Consider the following 20,366-nt stretch of genomic DNA (forward strand, 5'->3'; position numbering starts at 1 on the left):
ACAAAGTTTTCATCATTCATTTATTCAGACACAAGTTGCAGTATTCAAAAACTATCTTTATTTAAGTTTGGTATTAGATAAGTAGATTAACTGGTCAGTTTAAAAGGTTTATCTTGCAAAATATGCATAAAGAAAATAATTTCTGTGTTGATGTAGAACCTAAGACAAATTTAAATAAAAAAATATAGTATTTTAACATTGTAAAATTCTGAACTAGATAATGAAAAACTTTTGTTCTTTGAATTTGCATTTTTCGCAAAGTACGCATCGGCATATATTATCCCCATATGAAAAATGAGGATGGAGGGTGTTGTGAACCCCCATTTGCATGCCTTTTCTTCCAAACTATCATCACACAATAGATGGTTAAGTGGTCCTGTAACCCACAAGTAGTTAGGTAAAGAAAAGACATACAGACATTTGTGCCTTAATTATGTATAAGTAAAGATAATTGATTAAGTAGAAAGGGGATAGTGGAGAAAGAATACCTCCCATGTATTCCCTGCATGTTGTAGAAGGCGACTAAAAGGGGTGGGAGTGTGGGGGGCTGGAAATCCTCCCAAAGTAAAGGGTGAGACAAGGTACAGATTAAGGCAATACACACAATGAAGCAAGATAGAGTGAAGTACCACAGGGTTATCAGATCTACAGTAAGGCAACTTAGGGTGAGGCAAGATAGAGTGTTTTTTTCATCCGTATAGTAACCATTGTAGAGGGTTTGTTGAAAGTATCTTTCCACAGAACTTCAACATTGGTTGAAAAAATAGACTAGTGGCGAATGAAGTTTTTCATTTCTGAAGGTGGATTTGCTTTCTCATTTCTTTTTTTCTATTCATACATGAGGGCATTCATGACTGAGCTTTCAACTCGAGAACACTGTTTGATATGAGGAAGGAATGTTTTTATTCAGAGGCTTAGACTAAATATTTCTCTAAAACAATAATTTTTACTGTGTTGAACAGTTAAATGAAAAGCTCCATGTTATGCAGTCACCAGTCACTGGAGGACTCTGTAGTTTTTAAGTGATTAATAGATAACAGTTGTTTTAAATCTTGGTAGGAAATGTCTAGATTAGTCCTCATGACAGTTCTCAGAACATTCTTAAGAATAAGCACTCTTTTTAGGAAGGATTTCCTCACGTCATACAAGATTTTGATTTTTGCAGAGCTTGATTTAAGATAAAATATTAATCTCTCTTTTATGGGAAAATTTATGAACATTAAGAATTACAAAAATTGTGAATGTAGATAATATAGTTCTAATTATTTTTCTTTGACCATCAGGGTAGATGTTGAAATCACAATTGTTCACAACCCTGAGCGCCAGTGGCATGAGACCTTCTCAGTGATGCTGGGGCCAGAAGACCCTGTCAATGCTGAATTTGGGTCCATAGTCTCAGCCTCCATCACAATCTTGGACCATGAATCATCTGGTAGCTCTGTTCTTCCTGCTCCACCTATAGTTGTGTCTCTGCTGCACTATGATAACATTGAGGAACATCTTGGAGAGCCTGTTAGTCCTGGGTACCCATTGGTGTGTGTCACACCCTGTGATATGAGATACCCAGAGAGTGCTATCACAGCTGAAATGTGTGTTGAGGCAGGGTTAAATTCTACTTCTATTCACTATTCCTGGGAGGTTGCTGTTCCTTCTGAAGGTGATGGAAGTCTTACTCCTTTTCATTCACTTGCAGATGATACTGTGTTTGCAAGTCCATACAGTATGGTGCTAGATTCAATGTTTTTTGCACGGCACTTTAGGGTAAGATGCATTGCTCAACCTGTCAAGAGAGATGGTGTATTTGGAATCCCCTTGCGTAGTAAAGCAGTTTCTGTTGGCATTCAAAATGGGATATGTCAGACACCACTTGTCCCAGGACAACCTGGTGGATTTCAAAGCCAGTCTTTCATAGCCACACTTTCATATATCAATTCTACAGATGGAACGCATCCTAATACAGTAAAAATTCATGTTGAGATTCCCCATCAAGATGGCATGGTTCCATTGTTATCAACTCTTCCAATCCATAATTTGAGGTACCTCTTGACTGAACAGCTGTATCGTGTGCACCACACATGCTCCAACCTTGATCCTGTGATGGGGTTTTTGGATGCATCCTCTTATGAATATCCACCTAATCCCAGACCTCACCAGTGGGACCACAGTCTTAGAGAGGTAAGCTTTTAAATCTTTGTTACAATCAAATTACAAGTACAGTAAACACATGCTTATGTGCAAAAGTTAGGGCCAAGCCCAAAGTGGATAATGAACTTGGAGATAATAGACAGTCATCCAGAGTATATCTTGTAGGGGCTGTTGAAATATTTAATGAGGATATATGCCTTTATTTGAATTTGCATAGGTCTGTAAATTTGAAGTGTTGAAGTCATGTTCATCTTTGATTTTGTTCCAGATTTGCAGAAAATTTTGGATAATACTATTTTCAGTTTTTCCACATAAGCAAGATTTATGTATTTCTCAGTTGCAAATATTCAGTAGTCTGATGATATCATGACTGTCATGTTGCATTTTATTTTTAAATTGATTTTTTTTTTTTTTTTTTTTTTTTTTATACTTTGTCGCTGTCTCCCGCGTTTGCGAGGTAGCGCAAGGAAACAGACGAAAGAAATGGCCCAACCCCCCCCCCCCATACACATGTACATACACACGTCCACACACGCAAATATACATACCTACACAGCTTTCCATGGTTTACCCCAGACGCTTCACATGCCTTGCTTCAATCCACTGACAGCACGTCAACCCCTGTATACCACATGACTCCACTTCACTCTATTTCTTGCCCTCCTTTCACCCTCCTGCATGTTCAGGCCCCGATCACACAAAATCTTTTTCACTCCATCTTTCCACCTCCAATTTGGTCTCCCTCTTCTCCTCGTTCCCTCCACCTCCGACACATATATCCTCTTGGTCAATCTCTCCTCACTCATTCTCTCCATGTGCCCAAACCATTTCAAAACACCCTCTTCTGCTCTCTCAACCACGCTCTTTTTATTTCCACACATCTCTCTTACCCTTACGTTACTTACTCGATCAAACCACCTCACACCACACATTGTCCTCAAACATCTCATTTCCAGCACATCCATCCTCCTGCGCACATCTCTATCCATAGCCCACGCCTCGCAACCATACAACATTGTTGGAACCACTATTCCCTCAAACATACCCATTTTTGCTTTCCGAGATAGTGTTCTCGACTTCCACACATTTTTCAAGGCTCCCAAAATTTTCGCCCCCTCCCCCACCCTATGATCCACTTCCGCTTCCATGGTTCCATCCGCTGACAGATCCACTCCCAGATATCTAAAACACTTCACTTCCTCCAGTTTTTCTCCATTCAAACTCACCTCCCAATTGACTTGACCCTCACCCCTACTGTACCTAATAACCTTGCTCTTATTCACATTTACTCTCAACTTTCTTCTTCCACACACTTTACCAAACTCAGTCACCAGCTTCTGCAGTTTCTCACATGAATCAGCCACCAGCGCTGTATCATCAGCGAACAACAACTGACTCACTTCCCAAGCTCTCTCATCCCCAACAGACTTCATACTTGCCCCTCTTTCCAGGACTCTTGCATTTACCTCCCTTACAACCCCATCCATAAACAAATTAAACAACCATGGAGACATCACACACCCCTGCCGCAAACCTACATTCACTGAGAACCAATCACTTTCCTCTCTTCCTACACGTACACATGCCTTACATCCTCGATAAAAACTTTTCACTGCTTCTAACAACTTGCCTCCCACACCATATATTCTTAATACCTTCCACAGAGCATCTCTATCAACTCTATCATATGCCTTCTCCAGATCCATAAATGCTACATACAAATCCATTTGCTTTTCTAAGTATTTCTCACATACATTCTTCAAAGCAAACACCTGATCCACACATCCTCTACCACTTCTGAAACCGCACTGCTCTTCCCCAATCTGATGCTCTGTACATGCCTTCACCCTCTCAATCAATACCCTACCATATAATTTACCAGGAATACTCAACAAACTTATACCTCTGTAATTTGAGCACTCACTCTTATCCCCTTTGCCTTTGTACAATGGCACTATGCACGCATTCCGCCAATCCTCAGGCACCTCACCATGAGTCATACATACATTAAATAACCTTACCAACCAGTCAACAATACAGTCACCCCCTTTCTTAATAAATTCCACTGCAATACCATCCAAACCTGCTGCCTTGCCGGCTTTCATCTTCCGCAAAGCTTTTACTACCTCTTCTCTGTTTACCAAATCATTTTCCCTAACCCTCTCACTTTGCACACCACCTCGACCAAAACACCCTATATCTGCCACTCTGTCATCAGACACATTCAACAAACCTTCAAAATACTCATTCCATCTCCTTCTCACATCACCGCTACTTGTTATCACCTCCCCATTTACGCCCTTCACTGAAGTTCCCATTTGCTCCCTTGTCTTACGCACCCTATTTACCTCCTTCCAGAACATCTTTTTATTTTCCCTAAAATTTACTGATAGTCTCTCACCCCAACTCTCATTTGCCCTTTTTTTCACCTCTTGCACCTTTCTCTTGACCTCCTGTCTCTTTCTTTTATACTTCTCCCACTCAATTGCATTTTTTCCCTGCAAAAATCGTCCAAATGCCTCTCTCTTCTCTTTCACTAATACTCTTACTTCTTCATCCCACCACTCACTACCCTTTCTAAACAGCCCACCTCCCACTCTTCTCATGCCACAAGCATCTTTTGCGCAATCCATCACTGATTCCCTAAATACATCCCATTCCTCCCCCACTCCCCTTACTTCCATTGTTCTCACCTTCTTCCATTCTGTACACAGTCTCTCCTGGTACTTCCCCACACAGGTCTCCTTCCCAAGCTCACTTACTCTCACCACCTTCTTCACCCCAACATTCACTCCTCTTTTCTGAAAACCCATACTAAATTGATATATATGTTGAAACCATCCATATTATTATATAGAAATGAATGACAGTTAACACTGTAAATTCCAGAACAGTTAATTATCAATCAATATTGATGCTGAAATGCTTCCTTGTATGATTTTTAATGACTGTTTATCAGTACCTTTTCACGTTTCTAAATATTAGTTAGCTTTCTTACAAAAAGTTTCTTAATGACTGCATCATTCTTTTCCCCAACTGTGGTAATAATCACTTTGTTTTGTTACACCAATTTGCAATATTATTAATTTCTTTCCATTTACATGGAATGAATAAAGTGCATATGGTCTGAGAGTTACTGTCCATGCATACATGTCAACAATATAGAACCTGTGAATTCATCACTCATGAAAGTTTCAAAGTTGGCACGTATCCAGGAGTTAGTCAAGTAGGTATGAATTATGAACTTTACAAGAAGATGTTGAAAAGCTCAAGAGTAGGAGGCGAAGCACATTTTAAGATATTTTGATATTAAATCACTTATGTTAGTCAAAATGTCAATAGCCTGAGTACAGTAGTTGTATGGAATAAATTCATTAGACAACCATTTTTTGAAGAAAAGAAAAATATAATACAGCTGATAGCAATAATCACAGGTGTTCTGTTCAATGAATCAAATTTACATGCTTTTGCAGAGAAAATATCATCATTAAGCAATGTTTTGGGAAGGTGCCGAAATGGACTCATTTGTTTTAGTGGTCACTAGCTTAAATCACGAAGTTAGATATATATGTGATATTTCTGTGGGAGGCAAAAAAGGGGTAAATTAATTGTACGTATATAAATCATCGAGTTAGTTTATTGTATGCTGTATAACTCAGGTTTCCCCCCTCTTTGGGAGAGGCCATAAGGGTTAAATTGATTGTAAGTACTGCATATAAATCATAATTCAGTCGGTTTAATGTATACTTGTACAGCTCAGGCAACCCACAGTCACCTTTCCTTTGATACACCTGTTTCAAAGGAATCCATGTGTAAGTGTTAAATTTATTGAATATTTTGTATACCTGCACTTTATCCATTCCTTGCAAATAGGAGCTTGTAAACTATCCTTGATTATTATGGAAATTCAGATAGTAATCCTTCATATTCATTTTCAAGAACAAAACACTGCTAATGTACCATCATCTAGACCTGAAGAGCTGCATGTGGACCTTCTCTGCTTGGTTCTCAATGTCGGAGTTGGTGGATCAGTGTGGTGGTCAAGTTGTTTCTGATTTTCAGGTATGTAGTCAATTGTGAATGATTAAAGAAACTTAATTGCTGCATTGTGATTCGCTAGAATTAATGGATACCTAATACAGTACATTATATCATGAAGCAAGCATTTTATTTGAAAATACATTGCTAGCAATGTAGTTTTTTCTTTTTTCAGAGGGACTTATCAGCAAGTTCCATTATTTCATATGCATCACATATGTTTTAGCTATTCATAGCTGAGTGGCATTTGTTGTATATATCCAGAAAACATCAGTTAGCCATGGAAGCATCTTCAGATTTGACAGATTATCATACATCAAGAGAACTCTTATTATTCTGGAATATGAGATTTAACAGGAAAAGGTAGCAAGTAATGTGAATAAAAATTAAGGACCTTTTTTCTTTTTTTTTTTCTTCAGTTGGTCAAACATTTAGTAATGTATTAAATGTGTCAAGATGAACTGCCATTCATATATCTATAAATGTTTTTCTTCTGCCATATTGAAGTAGTGTTGGGAACAAATAAATAATGGCTTCATTCAGTTTGTGATCACTGTGCCTCCCTACACATACTTTTATCAGGCTTTTCTTTTAAATTCAAGGCCCATGGCACATCCATACAACAGTGTCAGGACAATTGTACCTTCAAACATATGCATTTTTGCCCTAGCAGACAATGACCTCTTCTTCCACACACTCTTTAGTGCACCCAGGACTTTAACCCTCTCTACCTCCCTATGACTCATTTCAGTTCCCATGCTTGTCTGTTGCCTCATCCACTCATAGGTACCAAGTGCACTCCGTGTCTCCTTCATGTACGCTCTCAAACCATCCGGTCTCATCCTCCTGTTGTCCATCATTACCTTACTTTTCTCCAAATTTACTCTGAACTTTCTACTTTCCCACACTCCTAAATTCTGTCACTAGCTTTTGGAGTATCTCTTGGGAGAATGCCACCTGAGCTGGTCACCTGCAAACAGCAACTGATTCACCTTCCATGCCCAACCCATAGGATACCACAGCCTCTAAATCTGACATTTTTGCATTCACCTTCCTTTCAAACCTAGACACTTGACCCACACATCCTCTACCAATCCCAAAGCCATTCTGCTCCGCCCCAGTCAGATGTTCTGTGCATGTCACCTTCTCGGTTACCACTCTTCCGCACACTGTACCAGATATATGAAATGTTCTGTAATTTGAGTTTCACTTTTGTACCCTTTACCTTAATTTAAGTACACACATTCTGCCATTCCTCAAGCGCTTCACCTTAGACCAAATAAATATTGAATAGTCTAAGTAACCAATCAGCAGCACTATCACTCCTTCAGAAACTCGCAATCCCATCCCCTTCTGCAACTTTGACAAATTCATCTTATGCATGCCAGGCTTTCACTACCTCCCCTTTTTCACTATAACATTTACCAGTCCTCTCTTACTGTAAATGCCATTTCCTCCCAAAGACAACCATACCTGTTTCCATGTTGTCTGACATATTCATCAGTTCTTGTGAATACTCATTCCACCTTTCATATCTTTGCCTGTTACCACTTCCCCATATGTTCCCCATTTAGCATGTTTTCCAGGTACCCCTTGTCAGATTGAATGAATTGGAATTTCCTTACAATATTTGTTTTGGCTTTTGATTATTATTCAAATATTCATTATCATCATCAGGTTGGTTCAGGTGGACAGAGCTTTTTGACGGTGCGGGTGCCTCTGTACATATCCTATGTGTATGCAACCTCTCCTCCAGGATGGGCATCTGTTGATCACAGGACAGAGCTTTCAGTGTCCCTTTATTATAATACGCTCCTCTGGAACCAAGGTTTATACACAGAGCCATCTCTTACTGCAAAGATACAGGTGAAGGACTCAAAATTTTTTTTGTTTCTTTCTGAGATTTTCATGTAGCATCATCACAGGTAAATTCTACTAGTTGTAGAACTAAAATTTATAAAACGGCTATGTGAGTCAATGGATTGAACCAGGGCATGTGAAGCGTCTGGGGTAAATCATGGAAAGTTTTGTGGGGCCTGGATATGGAAAGGGAGCTGTGGTTTTGGTGCATTATGCATGACAGCTAGAGACTGAGTGTGAATGAATGTAGCCTTTGTTCTCTTTTCCTAGCGCTACCTCGCACACATGCAGGGGAGGGGGTTGTCATTTCATGTGTGGCGGGGTGGCGATGGGAATGAATAAAGGCAGTAAGTATGAATGATATTCATGTTATATATGTATATGTCTGTGTATGGATTGAACCAGGGCATGTAAAGTGTCTGGGGTAAACCATGGAAAATTTTGTGGGGCCTGGATGTGGAAAGGGAGCTGTGGTTTCGGTGCATTATACATGACAGCGAGAGACTGAGTGTGAACGAATGTGGCCTTTGTTGTCTATTCCTAGCACTACCTCGCATGCGTGCGGGGGAGGGGGTTGTCATTTCATGTGTGGTGGGGTGGCAGCAGGAATGACTAAAGGCAGTAGGTATGAATTATGTTCATGTGTATATTTGTATATGTCTGTGTATGTATATATATTTCTCGGAAAGCAAAAATGGGTGTGTTTGAAGGAATAATGGTTCCAACAATGTTGTATGGTTGCAAGGCGTGGGCTATGGATAATAGAGTTGTGCGCAGGAGGATGGATGTGCTGGAAATGAGATGTTTGAGGACAATACGTGGTGTGAAGTGGTTTGATCGAGTAAGTAATAATAGGGTAAGAGAGATGTGTGGTAATAAAAAGAGTGTGGTTGAGAGAGCAGAAGAGGTGTTTTGAAATGGTTTGGTCACATGGAGAGAATGAGTGAGGAAAGATTGACCAAGAGGATATGTGTCAGAGGTGGAGGGAACGAGAAGTAGGAGACCAAATTGGAGGTGGAAAGATGGAGTGAAAAAGATTTTGAGTGATCGGGGCCTGAACATGCAGGAGGGTGAAAGGCGTGCAAGGAATAAAGTGAATTGGAACGATGTGGTATACTGGTGTCGACATGCTGTCAATGGATTGAACCAGGGCATGTGAAGCGCCTGGGGTAAACCATGGAAAGTTCTGTGGGGCCTGGATGTGGAAAGGGAGCTGTGGTTTCGGTGCATTATTACACGACAGCTAGAGACTGAGTGTGAACGAATGGGGCCTTTGTTGTCTTCTTAGCGCTACCTCATGCACATGAGGGGGGAGGGGGTTGTTATTCCATGTGTGGCGATGGGAATGAATAAAGGCAGACTATGAATTATGTACATGTGTATATATGTATATGTCTGTGTGTGTATATATATGTATATGTTGAGATGTATAGGTATGTATATTTGCATGTGTGGACATGTATGTATATACATGTGTATGTGGGTGGGTTGGGCCATTCTTTCATCTGATTCCTTGCGCTACCTCGCTAACGTGGGAGACAGCGACAAAGCAAAATAAATAAACAAATAAATGTATTTATATATGTATATGTTGAAATGTATAGGTATGTATATGTGCGTGTGTGGACGTGTATGTATATACATGTGTATGCGGGTGGGTTGGGCTATTTTTTTTGTGTTTCCTTGCACTACCTCACTAACATGGGAGACAGCGTCAAAGTATAATGAATAAAAAGATAGATAAATAAATACAGACTTGATGTGTTAGTCCAGTATGACTATTATTAGAGCTCAAATAGTGAAAGAATACTGTACACTCCAAATAACTTACACCAAATAACTGCTTGGTAAATGTTATGAGCTCAGATTATATAAGAACATATTGAGAAATTTTTAATGGTAGGTTTTGTATCGAATAATATATAAAGAACGTCTCATTTTTGCAGAAATATGTCTACACTTACCAATTTACCACTAATGAGTGCTGAACCCAGTGTGTTTTCGCATGGTAATAATTCACAAACTGTACTGTTCACTAAAATTGTGCTTATTAATTCTTAATATTTTTGTGCATTTATTATATATTATAGTTGATTGTCATTTCCTCTGTCAGCAAGGTAGCACCAGGAAACCAAGAATGGCCCATCCACTCATATACACATACATTTACATAAATGCCCATACATGTGCATATACAGACATATATACACATGTACACATTCGCACTTGCTTGTAGCATTGCTACACCCTGCTTCATTGAGGTAGCACCAAGATAACAGACAAAAAAGGCCACATTTGTTTACCCTCAGCCTCTAGGTGTCATGTGTAATGCATCGAAACCACAGCTCCCTATCCACATCCAGATCCCACAGACTTTTCCATGGTTTTCCCCAGACATTTCACATGCCCTTATTCAGTGCTGTGTACTGTTTGGTAGAAGAAAAAATACAAGTAGTGTAGTATTCAGGATTCATTTGAATTTTCCTGTGTAGTAACACCATTTATCAACAAGTAGATTTTTAACATTAATTCTCTCCATTTAGGTGACAAGAATATCCATAGATGACTCTGGTCGGTTAGTAATTGACTTGAAGACCATAGCAAAATTCCGTGGCCAGTTTGTTCTGCATCATCCACACAAGGATGAATATTTTTCTCAGTTCAAGGCCCCTAAAGAACTAGATATCCAGTTCTCCCTTGAGCTTTTGTGGACTGCCTCCACTTGGGATGGTCCAGAACAAGTAAGTATTTTACGAGTCGAATCTTTAAAAGGGATCCTTCTCTAATCCACTAATTCTGCAGCACAAAGCACTTTTGTTGAAACACAAGGAAGTTTTCTCACATATGTTTTCATACCTTGCTTCCTGTTTAAAAATGGAAAATATATCAAAATACCTTGCAGAGAAAATTAAAAATTAGGAATAGGCACAAACACATGTAATTGCTGTATGATTTCTGCATGAACATAAATGCAGCATGCTTCCTCTGTACCTAACTGCACCAAACAGTATAACTTTATTCTTTTTGATGCTATTATAAGGGAATATATGAAAATATCAAACATACAAGAGAAAAGCACAGAGCTTTACTATACTTCCATGTTCAGTCAGCTAGAACACTGCCAGAAACTTTGACAATGTACAGTCAGCAAAGTGTTCAACTCTGAGCTTATAATGATTCTTGATTTTTCATTCCACGGGATTTTGGAATGTTTTAGGCATTTAGAAACTTGGATTTACAAGTCAAAACGTTTATATTTACTTAAAACTGTGTCGATAGTGGCACTTGTCACATGAAACTGCATATATCACAGGGTTACACAGAATTTGGTGCCTGAGATTTCAGATTTGTTCTTAGGTAAATTTTGGTTGCTGATTCTAAATATCCTATCAGTTTTTCTCTATCAGCTCTGGTTATCGAGATATGATATACCCGTAATTGCTATGCATATAACTGATTGGGCAGAAATATTGATGACTACAAACCATTAATTGTTGCCTTTTTGATAAAAAAAAAAAAAAAAATGGCTTTTTACAAGTAGAATTTATGATTACACTACATCCATACAGTATATCAGATAATGGTGAAACAAGCTTAGAAAGTTATATATCATTTATACAGTGTTCATTTACTCATCTTGCATTTCAAAGACTTCTTGCTGTGAGCTGCCCCAGGACAATCACATTGAACGGTCCAGCAGTAATCCACCATCATATGAGTATCCCAGTGTCCCCAGTATCTTTCTTCCATGGTTCTTAAATCTTGGTGAAATTGCTCACCCTTTTCCTCACTTAGGTCACCAAGATTGTCTGGGAAATGATCCAAGTGGCTGTGAAGGTAATGCACTTTGATGCTCATTTTACAGCTAAGTTAACAGAAAGAAGAGTATGTTCTCCACTAGTTCAGATTGGTTATCTGCTTTATGGTTCCCAAGCAAATTCCCTACAACCAGTGAATGAAGACCATGCATCTACCTCAGCATTGCTCATTGAATCATGGAAATGTGGGTCTTTCATGAGTTCCCTGATTTTTGGCCTGTCAAAAATACCTGCCTTCAGCTTCTCATTGCTGGAAATTTTCTGTGTAGTCAAAGCAGTCCCCTTCTTTGTTCATAACCTTCACAAACTGTTACGTTAAACCTAGTTTGATGTGCAGTGGTGGTAAAATGATCTTTGTCAACCAAGGGTTCTGTAATTACATTCCTTTCTCCAACCACCATGTTTTCTCTCAGAGGTCATTGTTTTCTCACCCAGTGTTCATCCTTAGCTCTACTATCCCTGAGACAGGTAAAGCAGGGACCCGGGAGAAAAGTCACCATCTTAAGATCCACAAAGTTTAGCCATTGGTGATTGTGGTGTGATATCTTCTGTAAGACCAGGGCAATTGTTTCCTGCTGTTCAGTGACCAATTGGGGTTGATCCATATTTGTTGCCATTCTAAGCTCTGCATAGAACTATCTATGTTCCTGAGAGGTACACTTATTAATACGTACATTATCTCAAAACTATAGCTGAATATACTTGGAATCATGTCTAAAATTTGAGCAATCAAAATAGTTTGTAAATTTTGTTCCCTTGTAATTATACCCTTAAAAGTGTTTGTTTACCCTGTTTGTGTTTAATCAGGTTTGGCGAGCAACTAGTGAATATAACCTCAAGGACTACACTGGGGAATACACTTTGGAACTGATCCCCTGCACTGTGACCCCGACGCAGGCTTATACTGTGGGTGATTTCCCTGCGTGCACACCACATCCCCCCACAGCCTTTAAGTTGCCTATTGCCATTCAGCAAACCCATCGTCCTGTACCACTTGTCTACACTCTCAACACAGACTTCCAGCTCCTTAACAGTCCAACTTTATTCCTCATGGATCCCAGACAGGTTGACAACTTGCAGGTGAGATTGTTATACTGACATATCAGTGAAGCTTCTGTTTTTGTTTAGTAAGAATATTTCCCACGTATTCCCTGCGGTGTCGTAGAGGGCGACTAAAATGAGAGGGAGCGGATGGCTGGAAATCCTCCCCTCTCATTTTTTTTTAATTTTCCAAAAGAAGGAACAGAGAAGGGGGGCCAGGTGAGGATATTCCCTCGAAGGCCCAGTCCTCTGTTGTCTTTTCCTAGTGCTACCTCGCACACACGAGGGGGCGAGGGTGTTGTTATTCCATGTGTGGCGGGGTGGCGATGGGAATGAATAAAGGCAGACAGTATGAATTATGTACATGGGTATATATGTATATGTCTGTGTGTATATATATGTATACATTGAGATGTATAGGTGTGTATGTATATACATGTGTATGTGGGGCCATTCTTTCGTCTGTTTCCTTGCGCTACCTTGCTAATGCAGGAGACAGCGACAAAGCAAAATAAATGAATATGTATTCCTCTAATGTTGAGTGCAGGAAATATATGACAGCATCACATTCATGTTACTCCTATCTCCTGTCAAACAGGTTATAAAAATAGTACATATTCTACCCCTACAGTATGAAAATACCTTTTTGTTTTTATATACAGGAGGTGGATTATAAAGGAAGCTATGGTCCAGGACAAACCATCTATGGCCGAGTTTTGTGGCATCCAAGTCAAGACCTTCATTCTGCCTACAAGCTTTTTATCCAGCAAGTTTTCTTATGCACTGGTGCTGAAGGGTTAGTATATTTCAAAGCCTACCTAGCATAAAAATTGCTCCAACCAGTATAAGTTTTTGTAATAATTTTTTTTATAAGTTAATAAAGAAATATGTAATAACAGTAATGTGCATACACAAACAAATTAGGCAACAAATCTTATAAGTCCTTAGCATAACGCTGAACTATCATATACAAATATATCCACCAGAAGGATGATGTCATTCAAATTTATCTATCTATATCTCTTAACACCTATTCCCACCCAAAATCCCTCAATAACTAGCAAACTTCAGTGCTGCTTCATAGCCTTTAGGGCTCACCCCTAATAGGTCACTGGCAGAGGGCAACTCTCGCAGTGTTTGCAGAGGCTCCTACCTAATGTTCATAATGACTGTGTCTACTCATTATTATCTACTCTGATATTATCTACTTCTAAATGTTTTTACATTATGCTTCTGTGTATTGCTTAAAATTAAAGAATCTCTTGTAAAAGTAAAGGATATACATTCTAACAAGTGAGCTAACATATCTTGCATGGCTATGGTATAGTGCTGAATTCGGTATATGCAAAGACCCCTGGTGGTGGAAGAGGGTTTACATTGGTCATTATAATAATGAGGCATCACCTATTCAAAATGACACCTTGTAGCCATAATATATATGTTTTTTAACCATGTAAACAAGCCTCCTTGAGTCTAATACACCAAATTTCACATAGTCAGTCAAATGGGTTAGTTTAAAATATGCTCTCATATGATAACTACTTGAGCATAGTAAATGTGGCAAGCATCATGTAAGAGTAAAGGATCTGTACAAAAAATTGAGCCAACTTTTCATACAGCCATGGAGAGAGTCAACATATGTTACTGCTAGGTAAAGCAGCATTATCATATACAAATTTCTTTACATCCTGCATATGATTGTGCATAACTATTTCTAGTACACAGTATAAGCGATTTACTTTATTTACACAAACGCATGCATATATATATATCCCTGGGGATAGGGGAGAAAGAATACTTCCCATGTATTCCCTGCGTGTCGTAAAACAGAGAAGGGGCCAAGTAAGGATTTCCTTCAAAGGCCCAGTCCTCTGTTCTTAACACTATCTTGCTAACGTGGGAAATGGTGAATAGTATGACAAAAAAAATATGTATGTTCTGTGGGGCCCGGATGTGGAAAGGGAGCTGTGGTTTCGGTGCATTATTACATGACAGCTAGAGACTGAGTGTGAATGAATGGGGCCTTTGTTGTCTTTTCCTAGCACTACCCCGCACACATGAGGGGGGAGGGGTTGTTATTCCATGCGTGGCAAGGTGGCGATGGGAATAAATAAAGGCAGACAGTATGAATTATGTACATGTGTATATATGTATATGTCTGTGTATGTATATATATGTGTACATTGAGATGTATAGGTATGCATATTTGCGTGTGTGGACGTGTATGTATATACATATGTATGTGGGTGGGTTGGGCCATTCTTTCGTCTGTTTCCTTGCGCTACCTCGCTAACGCGGGAGACAGCGACAAAGCAAAATAAATAATAAATATAAAAATATAGATATGTATGGTAAAGTGTGTGAAAGAAGAAAACTGAGAGTAAATGTGAATAAGAATAAGGTTATTAGGTACAGTAGGGTTCAGGGGCAAGTCAATTGGGAGGTAAGTTTGAATGGAGAAAAACTGGAGGAAGGTAAGTGTTTTACATATCTGGGAGTGGATTTGGCAGCGGATGGAACCATAAGCAGACGTGAGTCACAGGGTGGGGGAGGGGGTGAAAGTTGTGGGAGCGCTGAAGAATGTGTGGAAGGCGAGAACGTTATCTCGGAAAGCAGAAATGGGTATGTTTGAAGGAATAGTGGTTCCAACAGTGCTATATGGTTATGAGGTGTGGGCTATAGATAAGAGTTGTGCAGGAGGGTGAATGTGTTGGAAATGAGATGTTGGAGGACAGTATGTGGCGTGAGGTGGTTTGATCGAGTAAGTAATGAAAGGGTAAGAGAGACGCGTGGTAATAAAGAGTGTGGTTGAGAGAGCAGAAGAGGGTGTTTTGAAATGGTTTGGTCACATGGAGAGAATGAGTGAGGAAAGATTGACAAAGAGGATATTTGTGTCAGGTGGAGGGAACAAGGACACATGGGAGACCAAATTGGAGGTGGAAAGATGGAGTAAAAAAGATTGTGAGCAATCGGGGCCTGAACACGCAGAAGGGTGAAAGGCGTGCAAGGAATAGAGTGAATTGGAACTATGTGGTATACCAGGGTCAATGTGCTGTCAATGGATTGAACCAGGGCATGTGAAGCATGGGGGGTAAACCATGGAAAGGTTTGTGAGGCCTGAATGTGGAAAGGGAGCTGTGGTTTCGGTGCATTAGACATGACAGCTAGAGACTGAGTGTTAACGAATGTGGCCTTTGTTGTCTTTTCCTAGTGCTACCTTGCGTGCATGCGGGGGGAGGGGGTTGTCATTTTGTGTGTAGAGGGGTGGCGACAGGAATGAGTAAAGGCAGTAAATATGAATTATGTACATGTGTGTATATGTATATATGTGTATGTATATATATGTATACATTGAAATGTATAGGTATGTATGTGGGTGGGTTGGGCCATTCTTTCATCTGTTTCCTTGCGCTACCTCACTAATGTGGGAGACAGCTGACAAAGTATAAAATAAAAATGTCTATATATAGAGAGAGGCATTTGGACGATTTTTGCAGGAAAATAATGCAAATGAGTGGAAGATGTATAAAAGAAAGAGGCAGGAGGTCAAGAGAAAGGTGCAAGAGGTGAAAAAGAGGGCAAATGAGAGTTGGGGTGAGAGAGTATCATTAAATTTTAGGGAGAATAAAAAGATGTTTTGGAAGGAGGTAAATAAAGTGCGTAAGACAAGGGAACAAATGGGAACCTCAGTGAAGGGGGCTAATGGGGAGGTGATAACAAGTAGTGGTGATGTGAGAAGGAGATGGAGTGAGTATTTTGAAGGTTTGTTGAATGTGTTGGATGATAGAGTGGCAGATATAGGGTGTTTTGGTCGAGGTGGTGTGCAAAGTGAGAGGGTTAGGGAAAATGATTTGGTAAACAGAGAAGTAGTAAAAGCTTTGCGGAAGATGAAAGCCGGCAAGGCAGCGGGGTTGGATGGTATTGCTGTGGAATTTATCAAAAAAGGGGGTGACTGTATTGTTGACTGGTTGGTAAGGTTATTTAATGTATGTATGATTCATGGTGAGGTGCCTGAGGATTGGCGGAATGCCTGCATAGTGCCGCTGTACAAAGGCAAAGGGGACAAAGGTGAGTGTTCAAATTACAGAGGTACAAGTTTGTTGAGTATTCCTGGGAAATTATATGGGAGGGTATTGATTGAGAGGGTGAAGGCATGTACAGAGCATCAGATTGGGGAAGAGCAATGTGGTTTCAGAAGTGGTAGAGGATGTGTGGATCAGGTGATTGCTTTGAAGAATGTATGTGAGAAATACTTAGAAAAGCAAATGGATCTGTATGTAGCATTTATGGATCTGGAGAAGGCATATGATAGAGTTGATAGAGATGCTCTGTGGAAGGTATTAAGAATATATGGCATGGGAGGCAAGTTTTTAGAGGCAGGAGAAGTTTTTATCGAGGATGTAAGGCATGTGTATGTGTAGGAAGAGAGGAAAGTGATTGGTTTTCATTGAATGTAGGTTTGCAGCAGGGGTGTGTGATGTCTCAATGGTTGTTTAATTTGTTTATGGATGGGGTTGTTAGGGAGGTGAATGCAAGAGTTTTGGAAAGAGGGGCAAGTATGCAGTCTGTTGTGGATGAGAGAGCGTGGGAAGTGAGTCAGTTGTTGTTCGCTGATGATACAGCGCTGGTGGCTGATTCATGTGACAAACTGCAGAAGCTGGTGACTGAGTTTGGTAAAGTGTGTGAGAGGAGAAAGTTGAGAGTAAATGTGAATAAGAGCAAGGTTATTAGGTACAGGAGGTAAGTTTGAATGGAGAAAAACTGGAGGAAGTGAAGTGTTTTAGATATCTGGGAGTGGATTTGGCAGTGGATGGAACCATGGAAGCAGAAGTGAATCATAGGGTGGGGGAGGGGGCGAAAATTCTGGGAGTGTTGAAGAGCGTGTGGAAGTCGAGAACATTATCTCGGAAAGCAAAAATGGGTATGTTTGAAGGAATAGTGGTTCCAACAATGTTGTATGGTTGCGAGGCGTTGGCTGTGGATAGAGTTGTGCGGAGGAGGGTGGATGTGCTGGAAATGAGATGTTTGAGGACAATATGTGGTGTGAGGTGGTTTGATCGAGTAAGTAACATAAGGGTAAGAGAGATGTTTGGTAATAAAAAGAGTGTGGTTAAGAGAGCAGAAGAGGGTGTTTTGAAATGGTTTGGTCACATGGAGAGAATGAGTGAGGAAAAATACCAAGAGGATATGTTAGAGGTGGAAAGATGGAGTGAAAATGATTTTGAGTGATCGGGGCCTGAACATGCAGGAGGGTGAAAGGTGTGCAAAGAATAGTGAACTGGAACGATGTGATATACCGGGGCCGACGTGCTGTCAATGGATTGAAACAGGGCATGTGAAGCATCTGGGGTAAACCATGGAAAGTTGTGTGGGGCCTGGATGTGGAAAGGGAGCTGTGGTTTCAGTGCATTATTACATGACAGCTAGAGATTGAGTGTGAACGAATGGGGCCTTTTCCTAGCGCTACCTCACACACATGAGGGAGGAGGGGGTTGTTATTACATGTGTGGCGAGGTGGCGATGGGATGAATAAAGGCAGACTATGAATTATGTACATTTGTATATATGTATATGTGTGTGTGTGTATATATATGTATACGTTGAGATGTATAGGTATGTATATTTGTGTGTGTGGACGTGTATGTATATACATGTGTATGTGGGTTGGGAGACAGCGACGAAGCAAAATAATAATAATAATGATAAAATATATATATATATATATATATATATATATATATATATATATATATATATTTTTTTTTTTTTTTTTTTCATACCATTCGCCATTTCCCGCATTAGCGAGGTAGCATTGAGAACAGAGGACTGGGCCCTTGAGGGAATATCCTCACCTGGGCCCCTTCTCTGTTCCCTCTTTTGGAAAATTAAAAAAAAAGTGAGAGGGGAGGATTTCCAGCCCCCCGCTCCCTCCCCTTTTAGTCGCCTTCTACGACACGCAGGGAATACGTGGGAAGTATTCTTTCTCCCCTATATATATATATATATATATATATATATATTTTCATACATATTTGCCTTATCCTGCATTAGCAAGGTAGTGTTAAGAACAGAGGAGTATGGCTTAGAGGGTATATCCTCACTTGGCCCGCCTCTCCATCCCTTCTTTTGGAAAATTATGAACTGGAGGGGAGGGTGTCCAGCCCCCCACTCCCTCCCTTTTTAGTCGCCTTCTATGAATGCATGGAATACATGAGAAGTATTTTCTCCCCTATCCCCAGGGATATATATATACACACACACTGACAATTCCTTTTGCTACAGCATTCATGTTAGTATATGGAAAATAGTACCCAGCTCTCATTCTCAAACAAGTTCCACTTCCCTAGCCACTCAAGTGGAATCTGTTTGTGAATATGAATACAAAAGAAACTGTCGATTACATATTTACACAGTTTTTGAAATATAAATACATTATGGGCCTGTATGCTTTAACTTATGGTTTCATACCAGGTATGTGCCAACATATGATCCAACAGGAGAGCTGTATGAAGAAGGGCCCCAATATGGATGCATAAAGCCATCTAGTAATCTACGGCACAGATTTCTTATATTGGTAATTCCTGCTTGTTTTTATTTTAGTTTCTTAAGATTTTTATTTACAATAATATTCAACCTAGTAACCTAGAAGAATTAGCAACATATTTACTGCATGATGTTTTAATGAGTTTGGCTAAGGAAACCTGTCCAAAGAACACAGCTTTATGGAATTGGCACTGAACTTTAAGCTATTTCCTGTTTAATTCGTGTTCCTTAACAAAGAATGTATTTGCAAGATTTATGCTTTTAAGTGTTCTGCCTTTGAAATTTCATGTTTACTGAATCTGAAATTTTGTTTTATGGGAGGTGCAACAATCCCTCCTTCAGGTAGAATAAAGCTTAGACTATACGCCTACGACCAGTTCTTCATAAGTGGTAATTCTTGCAGGATCGGGAACAACCTTACATGAATGAAGGTAACCTTAGCAGCCCACGGATAGTGGCACATTTTGCAGAAGATGTGCCCGAGTTTAACTCGCTTCGCCAGTTCTCAGGTGTTGATGGATTCCTTGTAAACACTGATGGCTTGTACCAAGTTAATTCAGGCCACCAGTGGTACCTGCAGGTAAAGAAATGAAAGGACAATAATTTTATATTGTGAGTACTGAATACATGAAGAAAATAAAGTCTACAATAAAAAATTCATGGCATATAGTATTTAGTGAATAATGCATCTACATTTCAATTCTCTGAATTCTTCCTCAGGTTTTGTATACAATTGGCCCCAACAATGATCGCAGTCGAAGAGATACAACTCAGCACACAGTCCTTTCTCGTGTTTCCCCAAGTAATGACCTGAGTGATTCCAACAAGGATTTGCAAACATTAAGTTCAGTGGTAATTAATCAGCGATCAGGTAATTTTACAAAGGGTATGAGGACCTCCCGTGGGATTTATGATTTCACC

At 39.7% G+C, this 20,366-nt stretch overlaps 1 protein-coding gene and 1 long non-coding RNA gene across 2 annotated transcripts in view; one reads left to right on the plus strand and one right to left on the minus strand.

Moving 5' to 3' along the window:
* Positions 1-20,366, plus strand: part of LOC139757619 (extracellular matrix organizing protein FRAS1-like) — a 163,999-nt gene that overhangs the window by 141,974 nt on the left and 1,659 nt on the right. The window contains 9 exon segments of the mRNA XM_071678266.1: positions 1,284-2,175; positions 6,085-6,207; positions 7,861-8,049; positions 10,587-10,784; positions 12,669-12,941; positions 13,565-13,698; positions 19,374-19,476; positions 19,849-20,025; positions 20,166-20,366. Of these exon segments, the coding sequence (XP_071534367.1) occupies positions 1,284-2,175; positions 6,085-6,207; positions 7,861-8,049; positions 10,587-10,784; positions 12,669-12,941; positions 13,565-13,698; positions 19,374-19,476; positions 19,849-20,025; positions 20,166-20,366 (2,290 nt within the window).
* Positions 19,881-20,366, minus strand: part of LOC139757620 (uncharacterized) — a 33,453-nt gene continuing 32,967 nt past the window's right edge. The window contains exon 3 of the long non-coding RNA XR_011714686.1: positions 19,881-20,019. This is a non-coding gene — a long non-coding RNA (uncharacterized lncRNA). The remainder of the gene's footprint in view (positions 20,020-20,366) is intronic.

The sequence above is a fragment of the Panulirus ornatus genome, chromosome 27 (assembly GCF_036320965.1).
Source record: "Panulirus ornatus isolate Po-2019 chromosome 27, ASM3632096v1, whole genome shotgun sequence".
Classification (NCBI taxonomy): domain Eukaryota; kingdom Metazoa; phylum Arthropoda; class Malacostraca; order Decapoda; family Palinuridae; genus Panulirus; species Panulirus ornatus.